Below are 22,897 nucleotides of genomic sequence, written 5' to 3'. Positions count from 1 at the left end.
GCCTTGGGAATGGGATGCGATGCACTGTTACCATCATGCAGATTGTTCCTGCTGCACCGTCACAGCATCAGACCTTAGTCACCCCCACTGCACCCCACCCTCACTGGGACAACCTCAGGGGTCTTTGGTGCCTAGAATTAAGTATGAACAGGTTGTAGAAGAGACATATTTACTCAATAAATAAATACAAATAACATATGGCAGGTTCTAGCATGACATATAGCAATATGCACATTGAAAGGGAGGGTAAGATGTCCAGGGCTTGGAGCTTTTGGGTGATTCTAGTTTAGCTTAATACACCAAGGATATAATTTAACCAGGCTGGCACTCGATAACATGACTGTTGCCGCAATTCCAAATTGCTTGGAGGGCATATTAGAAGCTACATACTTAGATGGTTGAATATGTTAGTACAGAGTATCCAGGGGGGGTTTGCCTTAGGATGGCAGGGGACGGTAAAAGCGTGCATTCCTCTGGTAACCGGGGTGTTCTTGGGGTGCCCTTGGCCACGTTTTGGGGTGCCTGCCCGCAGTGGGTACATGCGTGTCCCCAGGACCTGCAGCCTGCTCACGGCATGCACCGGCAGAGGGAAGGGGTCGTGGGTGCCGGTGGACCTTGGGAGGGTGTCGGGGCTTTTCACCTCATCTCTGCAAAGCTTCGTGCGGAGCAGAGGAGCTCTGCTCTGTCTGTTTTGGTAAAGCCTTTACCTAAAGCTCGGAGCTCTAATGTTTGGCTCTGTCATATTAGACAAAAGAGAGAGAGAGGGAAAAGGAGGAGGTGACAGCTGGAATATGGGGTTCAGGGTCATCTCTGAGCCTCTGGGACAGTGCTTAGTCGGGCGAGACGGGCAGCGGGAGGAAGAGGATCGCCTTCTGGCCATAATGAGTCCGCGGCCCCAGCTTGCTGTTCCCGTTCTTCTTCAGACCTACGAACCAGTTCTTGTCCGCGTGCTTTTTGGAGACGTACGTGTTGTAATGGTTTTCTTCAATCCTTTCTAGGAACAGGCACTCCTCACCCAGCAACTGCTGAAAGAGAGCCCCGGGGAACCACAGTGAGATGGAGCGATGCTGTGGGGAGGAGGATGCGCATTCCTTGTGCAGCAATCCCAGCTTGGGAGCTCTTCTGCTGGGATGTGTCAAGACCCACCTCTGATCTCCGTGCCCCAGTGAAGTTCGTATTCAAAGCATGGAGGTAAGCACCCTTAATACAGTTCCCTGGGCTACTCCTACAGTAATCTGACCATGATCTGGGCACCTTATTGGGCAATATCTGAGCCCAGCCCCACTGTGTAAGCTGGTCCTGACACTGGCTCCTGCTCTGGCACTGAGCTGTGCAGTGGCAGCTGCGGGTTCAGAGCATGAGCACAGGGAACAAAACAGCCCTTTGGGGAGGCTGAACAGCCTGTGACCAGGGTTGTGTGTCACACACTTTGCTCTAAATGGGGCTATTCTTAAAGACCCACATTGTTTTTGGTCACTCTGTGCCATACAGTTCCTAGGCACAGGGGGTAAGCTCCTGCCTTGCACCATCCCACTCGCACTGGGATGTTGTGGATTCTGCTGCTGTCTCCAGCACAGGGTTTGGTGCAACCAGGATGCAGAGGAAAAATGTGAGAAGGTCTTTGCTCAGTGGCTGTGGGCCACGGCCTGGGGATGCCTGGGTGGTAAATGGTGTTATTTGGTTATTTATTTCTTTCCCCCCAAAATAAAGCCGTATGAAGAGTGGCCATCCAGCTGCCAAAACAACAAACAGAGCCTAATTGCTGCCTGTGGTTTGCATTACTCAGAGCCTCGAGATTTCTGTAAACCTCAAACCCTTTCCATGTCTGGTCCCTCCTAAACCTCCTACTTACCGAGCCGTAGAGCAGCCCATTGGTGTCCATCGCCAGGTACTGCCCAGACTGGGTGCTCTTTATATACACCTCTCCCACGCTTTCCGCGCTCAGTTGGAGCTGAACTGAAAGTAAAAATAAAGTAACAACAGAAGTGAAAGGAAAATAGGAAAAGGGGGAAAAAACCCAACAAAATGTTGTCAGAGATAACATCCAAGCAGGGTGGTTTTGTTCCAAAGCCTGGCTTATAAAGAGTTTATAGGAAACAGTACAGCATGCAATAAAAGTGTGTCCTTGTACCCTCTCCTTCAAAGAAACCCCACAGCCAAGCTTTAGGAACCAAAGACCAATTTTTTCCTTATTTTACATCAAAGGAAGAGCAGCCTTTTGGTTAGGGCTCTGGAATGGGACACAGGAGATTGGGGTTTTAATTCTGGCTCTAATTTACCAATTTCTCATGTGGTTTTGACAAGACACTTAGGGAGTGACATACACAGAAGTATTTTGAGAGCTAAACCAGGGACGGGCAGACTTCAGATGCCTGAAAACCCCTGACTCAAAGCATCCCATCCAGCAGTGTGCTGTGCATGGCTTTGTCCGGCACATCACAGACAAAGAGTGGAGAAAGGGCTGGTCTTCATCCTAAGAAAACACCTCTCATAGGAAGCCATGAGCCGCAGCTTAGATTGTCCCAGTTTGTGGCACTGACGTGACTTTGATAATGAACCGAGAGCGGAGCCTGCGCAGGCTGGGCTGGGTGATGCTGCGTTGGTTCATGCAGCCCACTGGGCACCAGCTTTCCGTCCCTGGCACTGATCCTGGACCTCAACTGGGAATTCCAGGGCAAAAAAAGCTCCTCATTGGTTGTACCGTGGGAGGTGAGCGGGTCAGCTGCGGGCCAGAGTGTCTGGGCCACCTCCCTCCTCCACTCAGCATCCTGTACCTAACACAGCACAGTTAACGTTTCTATTTGTCTGGTTACTTCCCCCCCCGTCTCCCCACGGAACGATCTTTCAGGTCCCTTTCAACCCAAACCATTCCATGATTCTTTGATTCTATGAGATAAAAATGGTGACACTGTCCCAAAACCTGTTTTCAAGAGAGGGGAGCGGGGGGAACCTCCAGCTGCTGATGGGAACGCTCAGGTCTCCGGCCACAGAGGGAGGGAAAATGTCAGGTTCAGGAGCTCGCACACAAGTTCTTGTGTTTTTCCAGGTCTGTACAGATATTTCCTTCCGTGAAGTAATGGGATGAGACAGAGGAAATAGGGCTGTTTGTAGAAACAAGCGCAGGCTTCATCCTTTGAGGGTCTGCAACATCCTGGTAAGTCTTCATTTCCCAGTGCAAGCCTGAGATGCCCACACACAGCAGCAAAGTGCATGGTGAGGGGATCCTTTTGCAGGGCTGGATGCCAGGGCCGTGCAGTGAGGTACTTCTGTTCTCTTTGGAGATCCTCCCTGATTCTGGGGCTACTGCTGGGCAAGGCAATTTACAATAACGTGAATTCTTGATACCTATCTGGAGCAAAACACATGGGCAGCTTGGAAAGCCCCAGCACAGGCTCTAATACAGCCTTGCGTACTGCATCCTGGATGAGCTGTGAGTGTTCTGGTGCCTCATTCCTCTCTGGGGTCTTCTCTCCCTGCCTTTACGCCCAGGTTTCCCATATGGGCCTGGCTTGCCTGCAGGGGCAGGACTGCGGTGCTGGGAGGCAGGCACCTCACTGCAGGGCTGCTCCGCTGGCACACGGCCCTTCAGGAGTTTCCTCTGTAAATATTTGTCCGTTCCCATATCCAAGTTTAGGAGATCATCCACAGTAGGCTCCTTTCTGGCACAGGTTTCCAAACACGCAGCCCCAGGCCGGCAGCCGGTGAGGTGTGAGAGTCCCGGGGTGCAGCGGGGCCATGGGCAGCAGTGCTGCCTGCACTTGCTGCCTGCTCTCGCTGCCTGCGCTCGCTGCCTTTGTGCATGGTGCAGCCTGAGAGGAAGCACTCACTCCGAGGTGGCAGGCTTGCTTTGTCAGAGGGACAAAGGCTGCCTTGGTGTCTGGGACAGGTTTCAGCTCTCATCTAACGGTTTCATGGTCAAAGCAGGACCTCTATGACTACTGTGCTGCATCCTCCACCCCAGAGCAAATGCAAAGATACCATAGCTCTGTGTGATGGCTGTGTGCATGTAGGATGTGAGGCTGCTCCTAAGCCTTTTCTTACAGCTGCCAGCCATGCAATTAGTGCTTGGGTCCCGTGCAGTCTGCCTGCCTGCCTGTGATTACACTCATGACCAGTTTCAGATTCAATACTCCTGCAGATGGGAAATAGCACACATACCGTGCCTGCCCGGGCTATGGGTGTGTTTGGTGCGTGTCCTGGAAGGCATGCTGGCACGAGGAGGAAATAGAGCTTGGTACAGAGCCCATCTTCCCCCGCTCCCCCCTTCCTGGCTGATAAAATCGTAGGTGCAAGGAGGAGCACCAAGAAGCCCCATCGGGTTTGCTTACTGTGCTGGTCGCTCCGGTCCCTGGTCCCATCCACTTTGCCGTCTGGGAGGATGCGCAGGAAGTGGCCGCCGTTGCTGCAGTACAGGAGCTTGGGCTTCTTGTAGTTCCCCGGGGGAAGGTTGAACTTCTCCGTCAGGGCAGTGAAGGTGGTGATCTCCCCTTCAGCCATGGCTCAGCCTCTCCCTGCTGCCGGGCTGCAAGAGATGTGATGGGGTTCAGCAGGGCCGGTGGCACCGAGTGCTTGGCACACACTGCAGCTCCTGCAGGCTTTTAAAGGGATGGGAGGGATCCCGGGGGTCATATCTGATACCCAGGCTGGCTCAGGGCAGGTGAATCACAGGGTGGATGATGGCTCTGGCAGTGACACAGCCCCAAGGTGATACTCCTCCAGTGTGGGAGGGGTGTGGGGTTTGTCTCCTCACTGGGCAGCAGAACTCTGTCCTTTCAATTTTATCATCATAAATTCTGTTTTCTTTCTGCTTTCTATTGACGTATGGACTAAAATTATACACTGAGAAAAAAGAGGCTGAAAACCACCCAGTGTCTGATTGAAAGCCACAAGAGGCAGGAAGCGAGCCCAGGTTAATAACTCCCTCTGCTGTTATGGCTTTCAAACATGATTATGACTAGGTATTGCAACACGCACTGTATGCCAGATAGCAAATATTACTTCATATCTTGGCACTCTGCACCTCACCTGGCCAAGGCACACGTATGCTAAAGATCATAACAAGCGTTAGATATTGTGGGAGATGGCAGGGAGCAGGAGGCTTTGACTGCCTGGGCAGTAAGCCGGAGATGTGCCTATACACTGATCATTTGTGTAAGGAAAAAAGGAACTTTGAGTCTAGATTATACCATGTTTGTGCACCCTTGGGTCTCAATAAGGCTGGTTAAAAGGGACAGGCACAGCTGTGGCTGGTGCAGGGGGTGTAACTGGGCATGGGGCACTACCAGCTGCCCAGGAGCAACAGGCGCTGGCTTGGGAGTGCTGCTTCCCATGGGGGTCCTGAGCTCTCCTTGGGGCCTGGGAAACACATGGAGATTGTTCTGAAACCTCCTTTTGCAATACACTTTGTGGCCATGATCCATGTTTCAGCAGATGCTGTGCCGCAACCTGAAGGCATCATCAGACCAGTAAGAGAAAGATGCCGTGAATGTTGGAGGGCGAGAGCTGCCATTGCAGCCACAGGATCAGGATGTGCTGTGGCTGGGAACCAGAATCCCACGTGTTCCAGGTACGTTCAAATCTACCTGATGGATTCTAGCCTAGAAACTACATGTAAAATCTCCCATGAATACACTGTCTTCCATATACAAATTTCCATAGTGCTTGTAGGCAAGTGGATTTATGAACAGGAAAAGACAGGGCACAGTACAAATCTACATGTGGGAAATTATTTTATATGTCACGTGTTGCCTTGGCTATATTATGGGAAATAGAATATAGTCACTGTTTATGTAGACTTATAGATTGTAAAAATGTGTCTTCATCACTGAGTTGTGCTCCTGGTATATTAGAAGGGAGCTGGTATACAGCGTGAGTCTGCTGTGGTACTTAAGAGTGACCTGGGAGACATGAAGGATTGCAGCTATTTGCAATACACACACATGTATATATCCATATAATCCTTAAATATTCGGCTGTAAGCTCTTAAGTATTGAAATTTGCAGCTGCAGGGAGGGGAAACCTCCCCTCTCAGTGCCTCCCCATAGCCTATAGGAGATAAAAATGTCTGCAAGCTAGGTTGTTAAAAGCTGAAACCTTGCAAATAGAGACACTGTGGTTAGGACATAGGCTTCGTGCCTTATTCCCAGACGTGTCCTCCTGGGGTCTCGATCAGAACAGAAGATTCCCTAGGAAATGAAAACGGCTGTAAAGAGAAAAGTATCCCCTGCCATCCCAGCCTCAGCTCCTGGTAGCTGTTGGTTCACAGCAGCTTCTCTTTCCTCCTGACTATCAGCCCGGAGTTTGCTGCGGATGGAGGTATTGAACCACAATAACCCAGCTGAGCTCACAGTCACTGCACACACACAAATGATTTTAGGCTTTTCCCCACTGCCCTTTCTCCAGAGCCATTTTGATGTTGGTTGGCAAGTCCCCCAGCGCCTACCAAGTGTTTCTTTATCAGCCCAGCGCTCCCTCAGCTGTATGCTGGCTTGTGCTGGCAGCTGTTTGGGTTCTTATCTAGGTCTATGAAGTGTCCCTAGACCAGTCCCTCCCCATATCTGCACCTCCTCAACGCTCGCTTTTGCTCTGGGGCTATTTGCAAAGCCTGAAGGATCCACTTTTCTCCAGGGAGTCCAACCAAGTTTCGCAGCCTCCTCTGCTGCTGCCCTTGCTCCTGAATGCCACAAAAGCCGTGTCCATCTCAGCGCCGGCGTGTTCAGACTTTGCGGGTTTGGAAGCTGTGAAGTTTCACAGATCCCCGGTCCAACACAGACAGGGTTTTTAGGAAGTGCTGTTGCAGGTGAGAACGGGGATTCTCACTTCATGGGTATTTTGTGATGAGGGTGGTGAAGCAGCCCACAAGAGCTCACAAGCTTCATGGCTCCTGGTGGCTTTCCAAAGGAGGTGATGGACCAGCCAAATATAGCTTCAAACTCCTTTTTTACCACAGTCTTCAGGCAGGTGAAATGAGGTATTTCTCAGAGTGTCTTGTCCCCAGACTCATTTCTCTATCAAGAGACCACACTTTTCTTGTAGTAGTTTAGTTTTTAATGCCGACTCTCTGCCAAAACTTGTCTGAAAGAAGGCTTTCACGCTTTCAACGTGGTACATGAGGCTTTAGTGCTGTAGAGCATTAAAGGAGATCAGTGGCATTGTGTCATTTCCTGGAACTAAAGCTTTCCTTGAACCTTAATCTGAGGGTAAGAGGTGCTCGGAAGTCTGCTGGGCTGACGCTGGATGGAAGCAGGAAAGAAATATCCCAAAGCTCAGATCAGGATCTAGGCCAAGCTCACACGTCAGCCAGCAGAGCAAGGAGCAGGCTGGGATTCTCCCTTTGGTTACCTGAAGGTCCGTGCACTCAGGGGTGTTTATGGATAGCTTCAACAGAGCAGCTCGGCTGGAAATGGCTTCTTCCTTTACACGTATTTCCTTTACGGTTTTCTTGCTATTTTTAGGGTGAATTCAGTGCTCGCCAGCTGCTTTTGACTGCACAGGAGAAGCTGAATTAACGCTATTTTCCACTCCCATTGTCTCTCCTTGCTAAATACTACTGCTGTTCTCATACTTTTATGACCGTGGAGTTGGTACTTTACACATACCACCACTCACGGCCCTACTATTACACTTTTGGCAGGAACACGTTAAGTTTTTATGGGAACTAAAAAGCATAAGAGAGAGAACCTGAACCGAAGACAACATAAAGAGCCTTATTTCTTTGGGTAGAAGCCCAACAAAACTATTAAATAGCTCAAAGCAGAACAGAAAGCTCCCTCCAGGATGCTAAGCTGAGAGACACCACACTCCAGAGTTATTTGGTGCCCCGTGGAGAAAGGAAAATATTCCAAGAGGAGATGGCTGTAGGAGGGGATGGCAGCTGCTGAGCAGTTGATACCACCGGTTGCACTAGGACAGTAAGTTGGAGCCCAAGCTGGATAGTGTTTGTCCAAGACCAGCCGCGTTCATGGCTCTCCTCTTTCCTCCCATTCCCGCAGCTTCCTGTGCTGTGCTGCCTAAGAGAAAACCACCGCTAGGAATGAATGGCATCGTCACTGCGAGCTGGATCCAGGGCATCTGCTCTGGGGTGGCCCTGGCTCTGTGCACAGGGGGCAGCCCATGGCACTGCTCTTCTTCCTGTGTAAGGAGATGTCAGAACCCCAAAGATCAGAACCAGGTTTCTGAAGCAGAAAGGACTTTAACGTTTGGCTTGAACTCACTTCTCCACTGCAGCCAGGCCTGGCTGAGCTGTGGTGCTGGAGCAGTGCAGCGTGCGTGCTGCCGGCAGCGGTGAGGAGGGACGAGCCCACACGGGGCCGGAAGAGCTGTGAAGTTCTGAGAAGTTTGGGTTTGGTTCCAAGCTTTATCACCACTGCTGCAGCCAAACCAGCGGCTTTGATGTGAGATCCCAAACCCTGCGAGCATCTGAGCCTGAGCGTCCAGGGCCGGTTCTGCTGCCAATAACAGGCGAGCTCCGAAATAACCGCACACGCTGGGGGCCATGAAAAGGAGTCAGGTCCTTCTCCCTTCCCATCGGTGCAGGCTTCACCCCTTTGCTTGCATTATAAAGTCAGCGCTGATGGGAGTTTGGCAACCTGGGGGGGAGATTTATCATGCTGCTAAAATGTCTCTGCCTGGTTTTCTTTCCAGACCAATGCTTCCTCTCTGCTCCTTTTTCTTTAGACTCCTCCTGACTTACTTGAATGGAGCCATTTTCTTGAGATCAGAGGCAGGAATGTTGCATGTTCGTGACAGCCCATTGCATCAGAGGCTGGTGGACCTGGTGCCTGCAGCTGAGCACACTGGATCATCAGCACAGCCTCATCACAACCTCTGATGCCCAAATGGTGCCTCTGTCCCACAGCCAGGCCCTGAAACCAGGAGGTGACCAGCTAATGTGGGCCTGTTTTTTCCTTAAATGTAGAATACCTGGCTACTGTGTGGAGGAAACCAGAAGTATCTCACCTGCCATGGGTTAAAACAAGATAAGGGTTGACTTAAATGCATTAGAATTGTCCTTGGCCTTGGATACAATCCTTTATGTGGGATTGCAGTGTTCTGCATGGCCTCTGTTAAGCACCCCCTCAGAACAAGTGTGGCTGCGTTGATGAGGAGTGCATTTAATCAGAGCTGTCAATGGATGATCAGCTGAAGATCGTGCTGGAGCCTCCAGCCAGCAACACCCAGGACTCTGCTGAGGTTTTGTCCTTAATGAGATCAGTGTCTCCTGACCCGGGCTCTGGTGAGTTCAGTGGGAACACTCCCGTTGTTTCGCTTGGGAACGTGTTGTTTTCTCTGTTGAAGCAGAAATCCAGTTTCTTCCAGGGCACATGACTCAGCTGTCATCAGGCAGCATCACCTCCCGTGGGCTCATTCCCCATTCCCACTCCTGACTGCAGCCACCTGGACAGCACAGTCACTTCCCAGGCGGTTCAGACAGTATGGATGGGAACGGGAGGCATTATTTTAACAGGCAGAATATTTTTAAGGAATCCAGGCTCTGGCTTTTCTCCACCAATTGCCCATTCCAAGGCATTCCTGAAGTACCCTGTGGGCTGACAGGTACGGCTTTGGGGCGATCTGAGAACAGCCTGAACATATTGAGTGAACATCTATAAAAGCCCTAAACAGGGCTTTTATATTTTTTTTTATATTTTATATTTTTTATATTTTATATTTTTTAATATTTTATATTTTTTTTATATTTTTTTTATATAAAAGCCCTAAACAGGGCTTTTATTCATCCCAGGTTTTCAGGATCCATTGCATGGGATGGATTTTCTCACCCAGGAGAGGATTAGAGGTCAGCAAGAGGTTTCCTTGTGCTCTGGTTGCTCCAGGAGCTGCGGCACAGTGGCTCTGGGGTTATCATCAGCACAGGCAGCCTGCAAGGGCTGCGTTCCTCCAAAGGGATGCCAGTGCAAGGCACGGCTTGAATTCCTCGGAATGCAGATCTTCTTAGAAGGTCTTAATAAATGATTAGGCCAAGAGTATGATAAATATGTAATAGATCATTTTGTGTGTGTCAGCGGAATGCGTTGGCTTGCTTCTAGTCAGTGTTTGTGGCAAGGTGATTTTGTCTCAAGCAATATGATTAAATGGAATAGTTACCTGCCAGGTTTTACCCTGTGTAAGTGGAATATGTGGTATAAAGCGTGACCAAAACTGTAGGAATTAATTTAACTAATGCCTGCTGTTGTCATCAGCCCAAACCATTCTATGACATGAGGTTGGTCAGGCTCGATTTGACCATTTTATGCCATCCCAGCCCTGGCTTTGCGCCTGTCTCATCTTCCTGCAGGTCTTCAAAGCCATGTGTGACCCATATGTGGCTTTGAGGCTGCAGCACCCCAGCTGCTGGTTCAAGCTGGGATGTCCAGCACGGCATCCCAGCAAACTGGTGGCATCCATGGGGAGATGGGAAAACAAAGCGAAGATCCACTTTCTAATTACCTTCCAGCCTCTCCCACCTCCCACCCACAGCCTTCTGCAGTCTGGTCATTAACTTAATGACAGTCCCAGCTCCAGCACTCAATCCAGCCCCAGAGCCTTGCCAGGAAGGTCTTGCCTCCTGTGTCCTGTCTGGGTTCAGACCAAGCCCATGGACACGTACACGAGCAGCACGGGCTGCAGCAGCAAATCCCATTGCCTCATGTGGGGGATTTAAGTGCTAACTCCCAGTGCACAGCGCAAGCCAGATGTGTGGGACCTGCGGTATGGAAAGAACACACTGAATGGAGAATGGCAAAAGCTCAGCCAAGGATGGGCAGGAGGATGAATTGGACCCAGGGGACACGTTTGGGCTTTGCAGTAGAGGCAATTGCCTGATTATCATCTTCATTTTAAGGCACCACTCACAGTGTTCACTGCTGAGGCCGGTCTGTCCAGTGCAGGTGGATGCTTCCACTGCAGCACACTCAGTGCAGGAGCTGCAGCTCTTCCCAGATACCAGGGCCTGAGCAAGGACCATGGGCCCTGGGTTGCGCTGCCAGGGCAGAGCTGTGGCCATGACCACTTTTACAAGTGCCCTTTCCCCCTTGCAGGCTCAAGCTGAGACAAATATAAAGCATCATCCTTCCTGTGCTCCGCTCCAGTGCTGCCTCCCAGCATCTTGCTTGTGTGGACCACTGAGCTGGCTGGAAGCAGCCATTAATGTGTGCCATGAGTGACACCATCCTCGTGGTCTTATCTCTGGCATACAAGGAGCATGAGGACCCAGGAATGATTCACCAGGTGCAGGTACCTTGTTTTGGATGTTTGCCACAGGGCAGAGCGTGGTTAAGTGCAGGGCTGTGCACACCTCTCCTGTGCTTTGCTTCCCAGGGAAAAAGCATCTGGAGACAGTGGAAAGGGATGCTGTAAAACTAATCCGTTGTTGTTGGTTGAAATGTTTGGTGATGGTATAAGAAACCCTCCTGTGCAGGGGGCACTTGGCATGCCCCAGTGTGCTGATGCAGGGGTGAAGTGGCATCTTCCCACTTGGCTCCTGCTCAGCACCCCCAGGCATGGGGGACCCCATCCATACCCTGCTCAGGACCCGGTTCCGGGCATACAGGGAGGTTAAGCTGAGTGACGAATGTCACTGTACCCCCTGCCACTCACCTCCGGTGTCCAAGCAGGACACTGGGCAAGAGGGCAGACCACATAACAGGAGCACCCAGGCTGTCTGGGTGCCCACAGATGGATGGATGGATGGATGGATGGATGGACGGACAAACAGCAGTGCCAGCCGTGCTGCTCCCAGCCAGGGCAGGCTTCTCATGGCTTTGTTTTCCTGCTCTGGTTACAGGTGCTTTTCTCCATCCCTCCTCCCTTCTCACTGTCTCTTGGAGCATTTAGACAACACATGGCTGCTTGCAACGGGAGCTGCTCTGCCTCAGGCCAGCTTTGCCCAGTAAAAGCAGTGACTGGCTCAAATACCAGACTCTAGCCCCAAAATTTCACTGTATGCAGTGCTTCTATGCCAAGGGGCTGATCTGATTCTCCCGTTGTACCATGTCCTGTCTGAGCCCTCTGGTCCCACCCAAGCAAAGCCTCCTGCTGATGTCCCCATTTCAGGTACCTGCCTTGTCCCTGCTCCTCTCGGTCACCCTCTGTCAGCCACGAGCCCTCACCAGTCTCCTGGTGCTCGGACGGGTCCGCAATCTCAGCGTGCTGCTGGTAACCAGGCATGAGGCTCGAATTAGGAGCCAAAAGCAGGAATCTTTGCGTGGTGTCAGATGCAACACTTCCTGCAGCTGGCCCTCTGAAGGGTGGCCAAGCTCAATCAAGGCTTGGCTCAGGCTTCAAAACTGGGATTTGAGTTTGGGTTCAGGCTTTGTACCATGTCCTTCCCCAAAGATGCGGAGGATGCTGGAATTGAGGGTTTCATCTCCAGGCCAAGTGGAACCCCACATCCATCCTCGTGGTTAACCATCAGTAGACATATCATCACTCAGAAACCGAACTTCCTCCAGCATAGTCTCGTTCTTGGTTGTTCCAAGGAAAATCATTTGATTTCTGGGTTCACCATAAGCTCAGCAGTGATTTTTTTCTATGCTGAAAATGTGCAGGGAGTTAATTCTGTTCCTTCTGAAATATGTGTGTAAGGGCTATAGAGCTTTCTTGTGCAGTTCTGAGAAAAGCTGCCTGCAGGAATTCTGTTCTTAATTCTGCCACTCAATATCTTATTTTAAACTCAGTGTCTAGGAGCTATGGATGGGAACTCCTGGGTTTTTTGTGCTTCCTGCTTTCCTGTGCATTCTGTTGCTCAATAACTTAACAGTGCGACAAAAGCTTGAGATAACAATTGTTATTAACAGGAAAATCCTACAATAAATAATCATTTTCTTATCTGCATGACATAGGGCTGGCGAAAATGCCTTCCAGTGTAAGACTGCAGTGCAGAGGAGCATGCAAGGAGAGCTTCAGATGAAAGATCAGAGCAAGGCGAGCTCAAAGCTGAATCTGGGTAAGTGCAGATGAGTGAGTCAGCAAAGCCCCCCAGAATCATCAGCTGTGGGTAAGTAGTCACTGGAGCAAAGTGTCAGGAGAAGCTGTGCATTGCCACCTCCTCTGTCTGTGGAGCCAGACAGGTCGCTGCTTTGACATTTTAGGCAGAAACTGGGGGAGTTCTTAGTTCCAGGCAACGGGTGACTCTGGAGGCCCATGGCCACCAGCCTGTCCACTTGTCACCCTCATCTCCAGCCTAGAAAGGAGCATGAATTTCACACCAGGGTGCACCAGAGCTTGGTAGAAGATGAAGCCCCAATTCTGGTCCCCCCTATCCCAGCTGCGGCACATGAGGCACCTATAAAGAGCTGTGGGCACTGATTCTGTCCTTGCCATGGCATCAGTGAAGAAGGCAGCGTGACCTCAGGCCGCCTGTCAGCAGGCAGGAGCAGGCAGCCACTTCTGCACCGCTCCAAGGAAAACAGAGCCTTGCCTCGGACACTGCTGCTGTTTCCATCACAGCACCCTCAGAGGCAGGGGGATGGTTTCTGGAAGGCTTCTGCCCTTCCTCATCTCCGTAAACAGCAAAGCACCATAAAAAGCACATTGCAGGAGCAAAGGCTGCAATTTGAAGTACCTGGTGAACCTCAGCCGCTGTAGCAGAGCACTCCAGAGCTCTTTCCGTGGAGGTGACACCCACGGTGGTTATTTCCAGCTCCCGAGTGGGTAGATTACAGCCACCGGGATGGTGGTTGTTGTTCCTGGTGTTTCCACAGCCAGTTTAGGGGAAAGCTGCTGGGGTCAGGCTGCCCCACAGGGATGCAGCTGAGGCTGCTGGTGATGACAGGAGGCAGAGATGCCCTGGATCATCTAAGTGGGGAAAAAAACCCAAACTGAACCAGAAACCTTTGGGACAACAACTTGTGGTCCCGCAGATGTGAGCACTGCTACCCCTGCTGGTGCTGGGACATGGGGGCTGCTCACAGCCCTGGAACAACCGGAGTGCCAGGAGCACTGCTGTCTGTGTATCCAGCGTTCTGGGTGCTCTATGGCCAGAGCTCCTGAGAGGAGCTGGAGCTGTGCCTTGGGCTTCACTGACGAGCTCTGCTGGCAGCATCCAGCCTTTGGGGGATGTTACTGTGTGCGAGCACCGTTTGGATCAGCCCTTTCCTGCCCACGAAGCTCTGTGAATAGGGGATGTGTGTGCCCTAAAACCAGCCACGTTCTAAAGGGGAATGCTGCATATACTGGGGGCGATAATGCAGTATTTAAAACTCAGCTAAGCTACAAGAAGTGTCTCATGAATTGCACTGGGATGGAGATGCTCCATAAACAGCGAAAACATTAACATCAGCATGCAGAGACCCTGCATCAGTCAGAAGCTTTTTAGAACATGCTGCAGCAAAGCGAATGTTAAGGAAGGGGAAGGGAGGTGTTTTACTTGTCTTCTATGTCCAAGATTTGACCTGAAAATGAAGCTCAAATGTAAAGGCAGATGGAAATTCCAGTGGAAAATGTACCCCGCCGAGCAGTATTCTCTGTGTAAGATAAACACGCCCTGTGAGGATGTGCAGCTGTTAGAGAATGAACGAGTGACCTCTCTGGGGAAAAACATACTCAGAGTGGGTGAAAAGCAGCTCTGGGGAGCTGCCAGGGAATGGCCGGTGCACGGAGGGGACAGGCTGCTCCATCTCCAGGTTGGATGGTGCAGGGATGCAGTTGGTGCCCTGCATGGCAGGGAGATGTGCAGGAAGCAGCCAGGTCATCTGGCACTGAGAGATTGGTGTAGGTTTTAGTTTTCAGGGGATTATGGTGTGCAGTGTCCCTTGTGTAAGCTAACAGCTTGGATCTGGAGCTCATCTGCTGATGCGCAGACTGGGACTTGTCATGGTAAAGATCTCCCCCTCCTGTCCACCCAGGCAGCGCCGGATGAGAGCAAACAAGGGAATAACTCACTCAGGGCTCCTGCTCTTGTGCGACCTGAGCACGGATCAGCCAGGCTCAGGGTGTGATTTGGAGCACCCCAAGCAAGTGAGGGTGACATGCCCTGAAGGTTGGCTTGCAGGCTGGGCAAGCTGCCTGCAGACCCCGGGCTGTGCACCTTGCATGGGCCACTGCTGAGGCTGAATCTGCCTCAGGGTGGTTGATGCCTCTTGCAGGACTCAGGGAAGGGCCCTGATGGGGGACACGAGGAGATTATGGCCGGCCCTGACACCAAGTCAATGCATGGGTAGAGGGGGAGGAGGAGGTCTGAGCTCAGTGAGGAAGGGCACAGGCAGCACGGAGCATCAGGAGCTTGTCCCTGAGCATCCCTGGGGATGTCTGTGGACATGGCTGGAGGAGAAGCTGCCCAACCATAGCCTTTGGTGGCCTGCAGTGGGAGCTGCTCTGGGCAGTGCTGCTGAGCTTATTTCTGCACAAACAAGGTCCCTGCATGGGTAAGTGCTGGCCGGGCTCATCTGCAGGTGGGACAGGCACATTCACTGACTGCAGAGATGTGGGCAGCAAAGATCTGAGGTCAAGGCTGACGCCCAGATCTCGGCTCTTGAAGCATGGATCTAAATTAAGAGCCAGAAGCAAGGACAGAGCTTATGAGCAAAGTCATGAGTCATTTATGGACTGCGTCTAGACCGCTGTGGGCAAAGAGCAAATCCTTGGGAGGACAACTTGGACAGGACAACACCGCTCCAGAAATGAGTCTGAATGGGACAAAAGGGGTTTGGATGTCACCCTGTGAGTCAGTGGTGCGGAGCCTGCAAAACTCTCTGACTGGAAAGCCCTTTTATTGCCTCTTTTCTAATCTTTGTCCTCAGGGTTAGCTGTCAGGCTTGGAAATGCTGCCTAGGAGATGTCTGCTTGGTCCATCCCTGAGCAGCCGCCTCGCTTTGTGTGCTTTCCCATGCACAAGGGAGCAGGTTTGGGATGCAGGGGCAGCATGGACCCCAGTAAGGGGGCTACACACCCTGTGATGGGGTACACAGGCAGCCGGCACCACAGTAAGGGGATACACGAGGGGATACAGACCCTAGCAAGGGGATACACGGGCAGCAGGCGCCTCGTTGGGGGCTCTGCAGTTGCAGGGGCTGTGCGAGGCCGCAGGTCGGAGCTGCTTTGCCTGTTTGTTCCAGCCGGGAGGGTTTGCTGCTCCGCTGCCAAACCCGCAGGGGTGAGCAGGGGCAGTTTATACACCTGGGCTAGGAGGAGGAGGAGAGTAATTGCCCTGAGACCATAATTACTGCCCTGTGCTGTGAAGCCCGGCACTGGTCAGTGGAGCGGTGCCCCGCGGCCGCAGGGAGCTGCAGGCTCTCACTAGGTATTGATGAATTCCTTCTATGCTCCTCAGGTTTCCAGCTTTCTGGAGCAGCCGCCTTTTCCACACCCGCAAGCAGCCCTGTGTGCAGTGTTATTTTGGTCACCAGATCACTTTAATCACTGTTTTTCCCCTCTGCTCTCCTCTCGTCTTTATCTCTCTTTCTCTGCTGGCACCACTCTGGAGGATGCAGTTTTCAGGGGTGATTTCATTCCTCTTAAAGCGCCTCTGTCTCATCCTGGGCAGAGGCAGGCTGGGGACCTGGGACAAATCAAAGGGGAAAGGGAGCTTTTCCAAATTCACTTTTGAGTTAGGGAAGGCCCAGAAGAGTGGGTTTTGTTACCTGATTAAAACACAGGTTGGGCTTTAAGCTGGACCATGGATGTGTGCTAAGCTGCTGTGCTGGGGTTAATAGAACAGTACTTAGCACTGGCTGCGTATTAGCTATTCTTGAAAGGAATCTGTAAATATTAACCATGGCACTCTCTGAGGGCCTGTGTTAGCTTTCATCTGCCACGTTTAGCAGCTGGGAAAACGGAGTATTTCTGTTATGCTGCTCTCCTTAGGGTGGGAACAAGGTTTCAGAAAGAAATGATGGGTTTGTGGCAGCCAGAGCTTTGCTGCCTTTGCTGTAGTGCATCGCTGTCTCTAAGCCAGGCATGCAGGTGAGCCCTGTCCCTGGGGAGGGCAGTGCCACCCCTCCATGTTAAACACGTTACAGCATGTAGAGTACGTGACATCAGCATGGCACTGATCTCTTCTGCAACTGCTCTGAAGGCCTCAGCATCTGCTTTTGTTCTCCAACAGCATTAAAACAACAGACGCTGATGCTGAAAACAAGGCACAAAATAGTAACTGCCATTGCTGAGAAATACTGAGTCAGGCACCTCTCTTGTCTCACAAGCGGGGGAGAGGGAGGATTACTGCATTCACAGATGCCACGCAGCACGAGGGGCAGAGCTTCATTGACAAAGCCACCGTCCCTCTCTTGCTGAACTGGTTTCCAACAAATTCTTCTGCAAAGAGGTTTCTACTGTGAGCGGTTTGAAAGACAAACCCAGGCAGGCCTCCAGCCCAAACGATGATCACTGATATCTGCACTGGCGGAGAATGCATGAGGGGTTTCTGAGCACACCCCACCACGAGCCACTGCCTCTGGGTTCGAGGGGATGATGCCTCATGCCCAGGTTCAGCTGTGATGGAGCTTTCTGCAAATCATAGAATCATGGAATGGTTTGGGTTGAAGGGACCTTCAAGCTCCTCCAGCTCCAAACCCTGCCACGGGCAGGGACCCCTTCCACTGGAGCAGCTTGCTCCAAGCCCCTGTGTCCAACCTGGCAGCTGTATTTTCAGGGGTCACAGTTTAGTTACCCTGGACTGGTATTTAAACAACACAGGGTGAGGCTGATCTCCCCCCCACTCTGATGGGAGCTGCCCTCCCTGTGCCTCCCTGCAGCTCTTCCCTGCTCCCACGGCCTCTCATGATGGATTGCACATGAAATGGAGCCAGGCGCCGAGAGGCAGCAGCTCTCAGTTGATAATCTTATTTCCCGCTAAGCAGAAGCCAAAACCTTCTGATTTGGAAGAAGTTTCTAATAGAAATAGAACTTTTTGTAATATGCGTGTTCTCCCATGCATTTATCTCCTCAGCCACCTCCCCTCCAGCAGTGGGCAGGGATGTGGCTCCTCCATGTCCTGCTCCACTGATGGAGCCACTTGTGCTCTGCAGCTCTCGCATCTTAGGCAGAAGCTCTTCCCTGTGAGGGTGCTGAGGCGCTGGCCCAGGGTGCCCAGAGAAGCTGTGGCTGCCCCATCCCTGGCAGTGTTCAAGGCCAGGTTGGACACAGGGGCTTGGAGCAAGCTGCTCCAGTGGAAGGGGTCCCTGCCCGTGGCAGGGGGTTGGAACTGGATGAGCTTTAAGCTCCCTTCCAACCCAACCCATTCCATGTGTCTATGATGCGATTAGGAAAGGTTATCTCAGTTGTACCAGTGTGTGCCAGCCCACCGTTCTGTTAAGGGGAAAGAAAACCCGACCCAAACCACAGGTTATCTGGCTGTTAAAGGGGTGTTCGCAGGTGACATTGTGATTTGGGATACAGCACATTACGGCTGCCCCCAGGACACACACACCACTGGTCTTCAAAGCCTTTGCCAAGTGCTGGAAAACGGATGGGCTCTGACCCAGCACCCGTGAACAGCCTGGTCTGCACAGGCAGGGCTCGGTGGCACAGCCACCTCCCAGCAAACACTGCTCCTCTCCCACACACAGCAAACAGCATGGAAGAGTCTGCGTCCCCTGTACAGAGGAAAACCACCCGGCACCCCCAGCCTGTGCCCTGCCGCATCCCGCAAATATTTACAGACAAACAGGACTCAAAGGGAAGAGCCAGGGCTGGCCAGAGCCGGACACAGTGAGTAAGAACCAGCCCCTGTCCCCATGGGTTGCGGAGCAGAGGTTGGGGGTTTTACTGTGCGAGAGTCATCAAGGTCCTTCCTAAGTGCTGAGCTCCATTATTGTTTCATTTCTGACTTGGCATCAAAGGAGAAAACAAGTGTTTAAGAAGGTGCTGGATGTTCTGGTGTGGGTCTGTTGTATGAGCGCATCATTGGAAGCACATTGAAATAAGAGCCTGAAATAAACCCGCTGCAGTTATTATCCTTACGGGCCTTGTGCCTTAGCCCTAACTCCTCATTACAACTATGCTCCGAGCTGTTAACTGCTATCCGAGCCAAGCCGAAGATGCCAAATATAAAAGCCAATTACTGCAAGCTCTAATTGCTGGGTGGGTTCAGGTGCTGAGCCCCACACATCTCCGCTGCCCACTGGTGCCACCCGTCCCTGCCACCCTCTGCCACCTCCCCAAGCATCTTTGCTTGTTTGTGCCATTTAGCAAAGGGGAAGAGCCTGATAAAGCAGACACAGAGTACACAGGTCCCTGTCACTGTCACCAATCACCCACCCCTGTGATGAGGGACAGGAGTCCCTAGCACTGCAGGGCTTCGCCTTGGAAAGCAGTGTGCAGGAGCCATGCAGCTGATGGGGAATAAAGTGGAAGGAGCCGCAGCCAGCTGCATGATGAGCTGCCTTGGTTGGGAGGAAGATCAAGGTCTCAGGAGTGGGAGGAAGGCCAAAGTCATTTGGGGAGCTTGGGAGGGAAAGTCTATCCCCTGGGCTGGGGTGGAGCTGGGAAGGAAAGTTTATCCAAAGGGCTTGCAAAGCTTTGGGTCTGCCTGGAGACCTCGGTGGACTCGAACTCTCCCCAGCCCTAATCCAAAGTGCGTGTTCCTGCGCATCCTGAGTGCTTGGAGCAGGCGGAGGAAGCGGGGCCCGAGCCGGCAGTGCAGGGAGAACAATTGGACATTGTGCTGCCTTATCACCACCGAGCCCAGTCCTGCCCTTAGGAACCCATTAAACTTTAGACCCCTGTTTGTGCAGATCTTCCCGTACGTCTCACGCTCTCCAAGGCAATTGCTGCAGGGCTGAGAGGTGGCCAGGGCTCCCCAGTGCTGCTGCCAGCACCACCCAGTGCACTGGGTCCAGGAGCCAGTGGGGTGATGCTGGGGTGCTCGGGAGCAGGGAGCAAACCCTGCAGTGGGGTGGTGAGGTGATGCCTCACTGGCACGGCTGTGGCAGCCATCCCGAGGGATGCTGATGGGGCTGGTGGGGTGAGCCGGAGGGTACTGGTACCTCTGAGCAGTGGGCAGGGCTGGGGATGGACCCTGAGGCACCTTCAGTGTGCCACCCACATGGCAGCTACAGGCAGTGCTCAGCCTTTGAAGCCCACGGGCAAGGCATGGGGTGCATGCCCAAAGCGGGGTGCTGAACCAGGGCGTTGCTGGTGTCCAGCCAGGAAACCAGCCAAGTCACACAAAATTAACCTGAACCCGCTTTGCTTCCACCCTGCCTTGTCCAACCACTGCTTTTACCCATTTTCCTCTTACCTTCCCACCGGCGTTTCCCAGCTTGGATCCTGACCCCTCCCTGCTGGCTTGGACACCCCTGAGACCACCCAGCCCAAACACTGTCCCTGCATCCCCAGAACAGCCTGGGAGCCGTGGCCGCAGGAGGAGGAGGAGAAGGAAGAGGCGATGCCCAGCGCTTGGGCAGGAAAAGGTCAGAGGGAGCAGAGGTTGGCTGCGCTCTATGGCTTCTCATGAGATCTGAACTTACAAAATCTCATGCAAGTCAAAAGATACATTTCAGTAGGAGCAGGGTGTCTGGCTGGAGCAGGCCCAAGGGAGTTGTTTTGGTTTTTAAATAAATATATATATATTGCGTCAAAAATGAACCATTTTGCATCAGAAATGAACCGTTTCATAGTGCTGTGTCACTTCAACAGATGCCCTGTTTCTTTTAACGGTCCAGATACCGTGTTTTGCCATTTAAAATGTATTTTATATTTCAGTTCTCATCCTGATCCAGGTTTCTTGGGTTAATTTACAGTAATTCTGAGGTCACAATTTGAACGGATGTTCGGTTCCGGGTTCCCTCCTCTCTCAGGGGGCTGCAGCCTCTTGCGGGGTTCGGGGGGGGCTGAACCCCTGCCTCATCCCCGTCCTCCCCCCAGCCCACCCCGGTCCCCGCGGGAGTACCGGCAGCTCCCCCGTTTCCCTCCCCGGCACCTACCGCCGGCTCCGCGTCCTCCCGGCTGCGGCTCCGCTGTGTCGGGCGAGCAGAGAAGAGGGATCAAACCGATCAACCCCCGGGGCTGATGGTGATGATGGTGATGGTGATGATGCAGAGCTGCCTCCCCGCGGCGGGACCGATGGGGAAGGGGGGGGCTGTGGCTGCCCGGGGGGCGGGCGGGGGAGCTCGATCGCATCCACCTGCCCGTCGGGAGCTCTGGGCAGGCGCCGGGGCGGGCGCTGGGGCTGCGGCTGCGGCTGAGCCTCCCATCGCCGGGGAGACCCAACCGCGGAGCACAGGATGGAGGAGCAGCAGCGCTGCCGCCGCTCGCTGTTCCCACATCCCCAGCCCTGCGGTCCGGGGCTGTTGTGCTGGCGCGGTTATCCCCGAGGGGAAGGCAATGACCCCCCCTCAGCTCCTGGGATGGGGCCGGCGGTCTGTGCCCTGCCCGGGGTGCCGCAGGGCTGCCAGAGCTTGGCCTTAAAAGCCGAAATGCTCCGGAGAGCGCTGTCAGCTTGAGAGAATGCAGCCCCGTGTCCCCGAGGACTGAGCTGGCTGAGTCTGTGCCGCGGCTGGACACGGGGCACCGGCGGGTTTAAGGGCCAGCGGCGGGTTTTGGGTTCACGCTCTGTGTCTGGGGTGCCAGCAGCAGGTTTGGGGTGCAGGCTGCAGGTTGCAGTGTGTGAGCTGGCTGCAGTGTTACTGAAGCAAGAGCAATGACTTCACAGCTTGGCCATTCTCCACCAGTACTTTGATGTGGTGTTTAAGCTGCGTTATCTAAGGCTCGCTTAGAATGAGCTTTTAGTCCCGGCTCACATGGAGCCTGTGTATTTGGGCAGGCTGGGCTGGAAGCCTGCCGAGCCCAGCATTCTGATTGAAACACGTTCTGGCTGACTGCACTTAACAGCAGCCGGTGGGGATGGCTCCTAATGCACCCAGCAGTGCAGGTGGGCTCTGGGCCTCCCCTGGCATCGCTGTTATTCCTATTTTGGTTTAGTTTGAGCAAGCCCACCCAAGATTTCCTCCAGCTATTTCAGCCACATGTTGAAAATAGAAGAAAATAAGACAGATACAGCCAAACATTTCTGTCTCAAAAAAGAGTGGCCCTGGCTTTGGCTTGGGCTTTCCTGGGTGACAGGCATGGGGTTGTTAGGATGTGAAGAATATTAGGAAACGCTGCTCCACTTTCTCATGTGAGGGAGCATCCCCTTGTTTCGGAGCTGTGCGTGACTGCCCCAGAGCCCCGCCTGCTCCTGTTGTGGCTGGCATTTGGCAGCTCTGAGGCCGTGCAGGGCACCGGGCGCCACTGCCGGCGTCCTGCCAACCACTGCGCTGTGTCCCTGTCTGCTCCGTCCTGCAGAGAGCGAGCGGGGATGGAGCCAGCAGCGGGCAGCGCCGCAGGGACACGGAGCAAACACCAGCCCTGGGGTGGGCTCCTGCACCGCTCACAGCCAGCCCTGCTCCCCCTGCCCACCCTGCCCGCAACACCCGCTCACAGCAGGCACACAGGCTACTTCCCAGCCCTTGGGATGGCTGCTGATGGCTGGTTCCTGCTGCTGCCCGGGGCGAGGAACCTCCTCACCTCCCTGCCGCAAACATCCGCCGGCCTCCTCAGCCACTACTCCCATAAATAATGGGGTTGTTTGGAAACCTGGCACCCAGCCGTATGCAGGCAGTGCCTGTGCAGGCAGCTGAGCCCCAGCACACGCTGCCCCAGCGGCTCCTCTTCCCCCTGAACCCACAGTCACACAGCAGAGATGACTTAGGCAAATCCTACTGTAAGTTTAAAATGAGACCCAGGAGATCCCCAGGTCCCAAAGCTTTGGTTGCATTCCTTTTGGGATTGCTGAAATAGCTCAGCAAGTGCCACTCAGCCAGGACAACCTGGGGACAGCACTGAAATGGAAAGTCCCCCCCTCCTGCTTCCCTGCCAGCTCCCTGCCTGTGAGCCCAGAGAGGAAAAGGAAACCCCAGTTGTTCCCTCAGTGATGCAAACCCGAACTTGGCCGGGAGCTCAGGAGTCAGGACGGCGAGTG

At 53.0% G+C, this 22,897-nt stretch overlaps 2 protein-coding genes across 6 annotated transcripts in view; one reads left to right on the top strand and one right to left on the bottom strand.

The window, feature by feature from the left end:
* Nucleotides 1-728: 728 nt before the first annotated feature.
* FGF1 (fibroblast growth factor 1) lies at nt 729-8,301 on the bottom strand. Of its 2 annotated transcripts, none has more exons than XM_080627167.1 (4): nt 8,214-8,301; nt 4,329-4,522; nt 1,853-1,956; nt 729-1,025 (listed from the first exon to the last, which is right to left on the bottom strand). In XM_080627167.1, exons 2-4 carry the CDS (start codon nt 4,495-4,497, stop codon nt 831-833), a joined length of 468 nt encoding a protein of 155 aa, XP_080483293.1. In that variant the 5' UTR covers nt 4,498-4,522; nt 8,214-8,301; the 3' UTR covers nt 729-830. The 2 variants fall into 2 exon arrangements, with proteins under 2 accessions (XP_080483293.1, XP_080483294.1); XM_080627168.1 differs by having other exon boundaries at nt 729-1,022.
* A 92-nt stretch (nt 8,302-8,393) lies between these two features.
* The window catches only part of ARHGAP26 (Rho GTPase activating protein 26), a gene marked incomplete at its 5' end in the record, with an annotated part of 146,781 nt that continues 132,277 nt past the window's right edge, over nt 8,394-22,897 (top strand). The window contains 4 exons of one of the 4 annotated variants that reach the window (XM_080627465.1): nt 8,394-8,509; nt 8,677-9,235; nt 11,037-11,232; nt 12,840-12,943. In XM_080627465.1, the coding sequence (XP_080483591.1) occupies nt 12,886-12,943 (58 nt within the window). Of the gene's footprint in view, nt 9,236-11,036; nt 11,233-12,839; nt 12,944-22,897 lie in introns of all 4 variants that reach the window. The other 3 variants (XM_080627464.1, XM_080627463.1, XM_080627466.1) reach the window with 3 other exon arrangements.

This window comes from Psittacula echo, assembly GCF_963264785.1.
Source record: "Psittacula echo genome assembly, chromosome: 11".
Lineage (NCBI taxonomy): Eukaryota > Metazoa > Chordata > Aves > Psittaciformes > Psittacidae > Psittacula > Psittacula echo.
The sequence above is the reverse complement of the archived record's forward strand: the minus strand, read 5'-3'. Positions and strand labels throughout refer to the sequence as shown.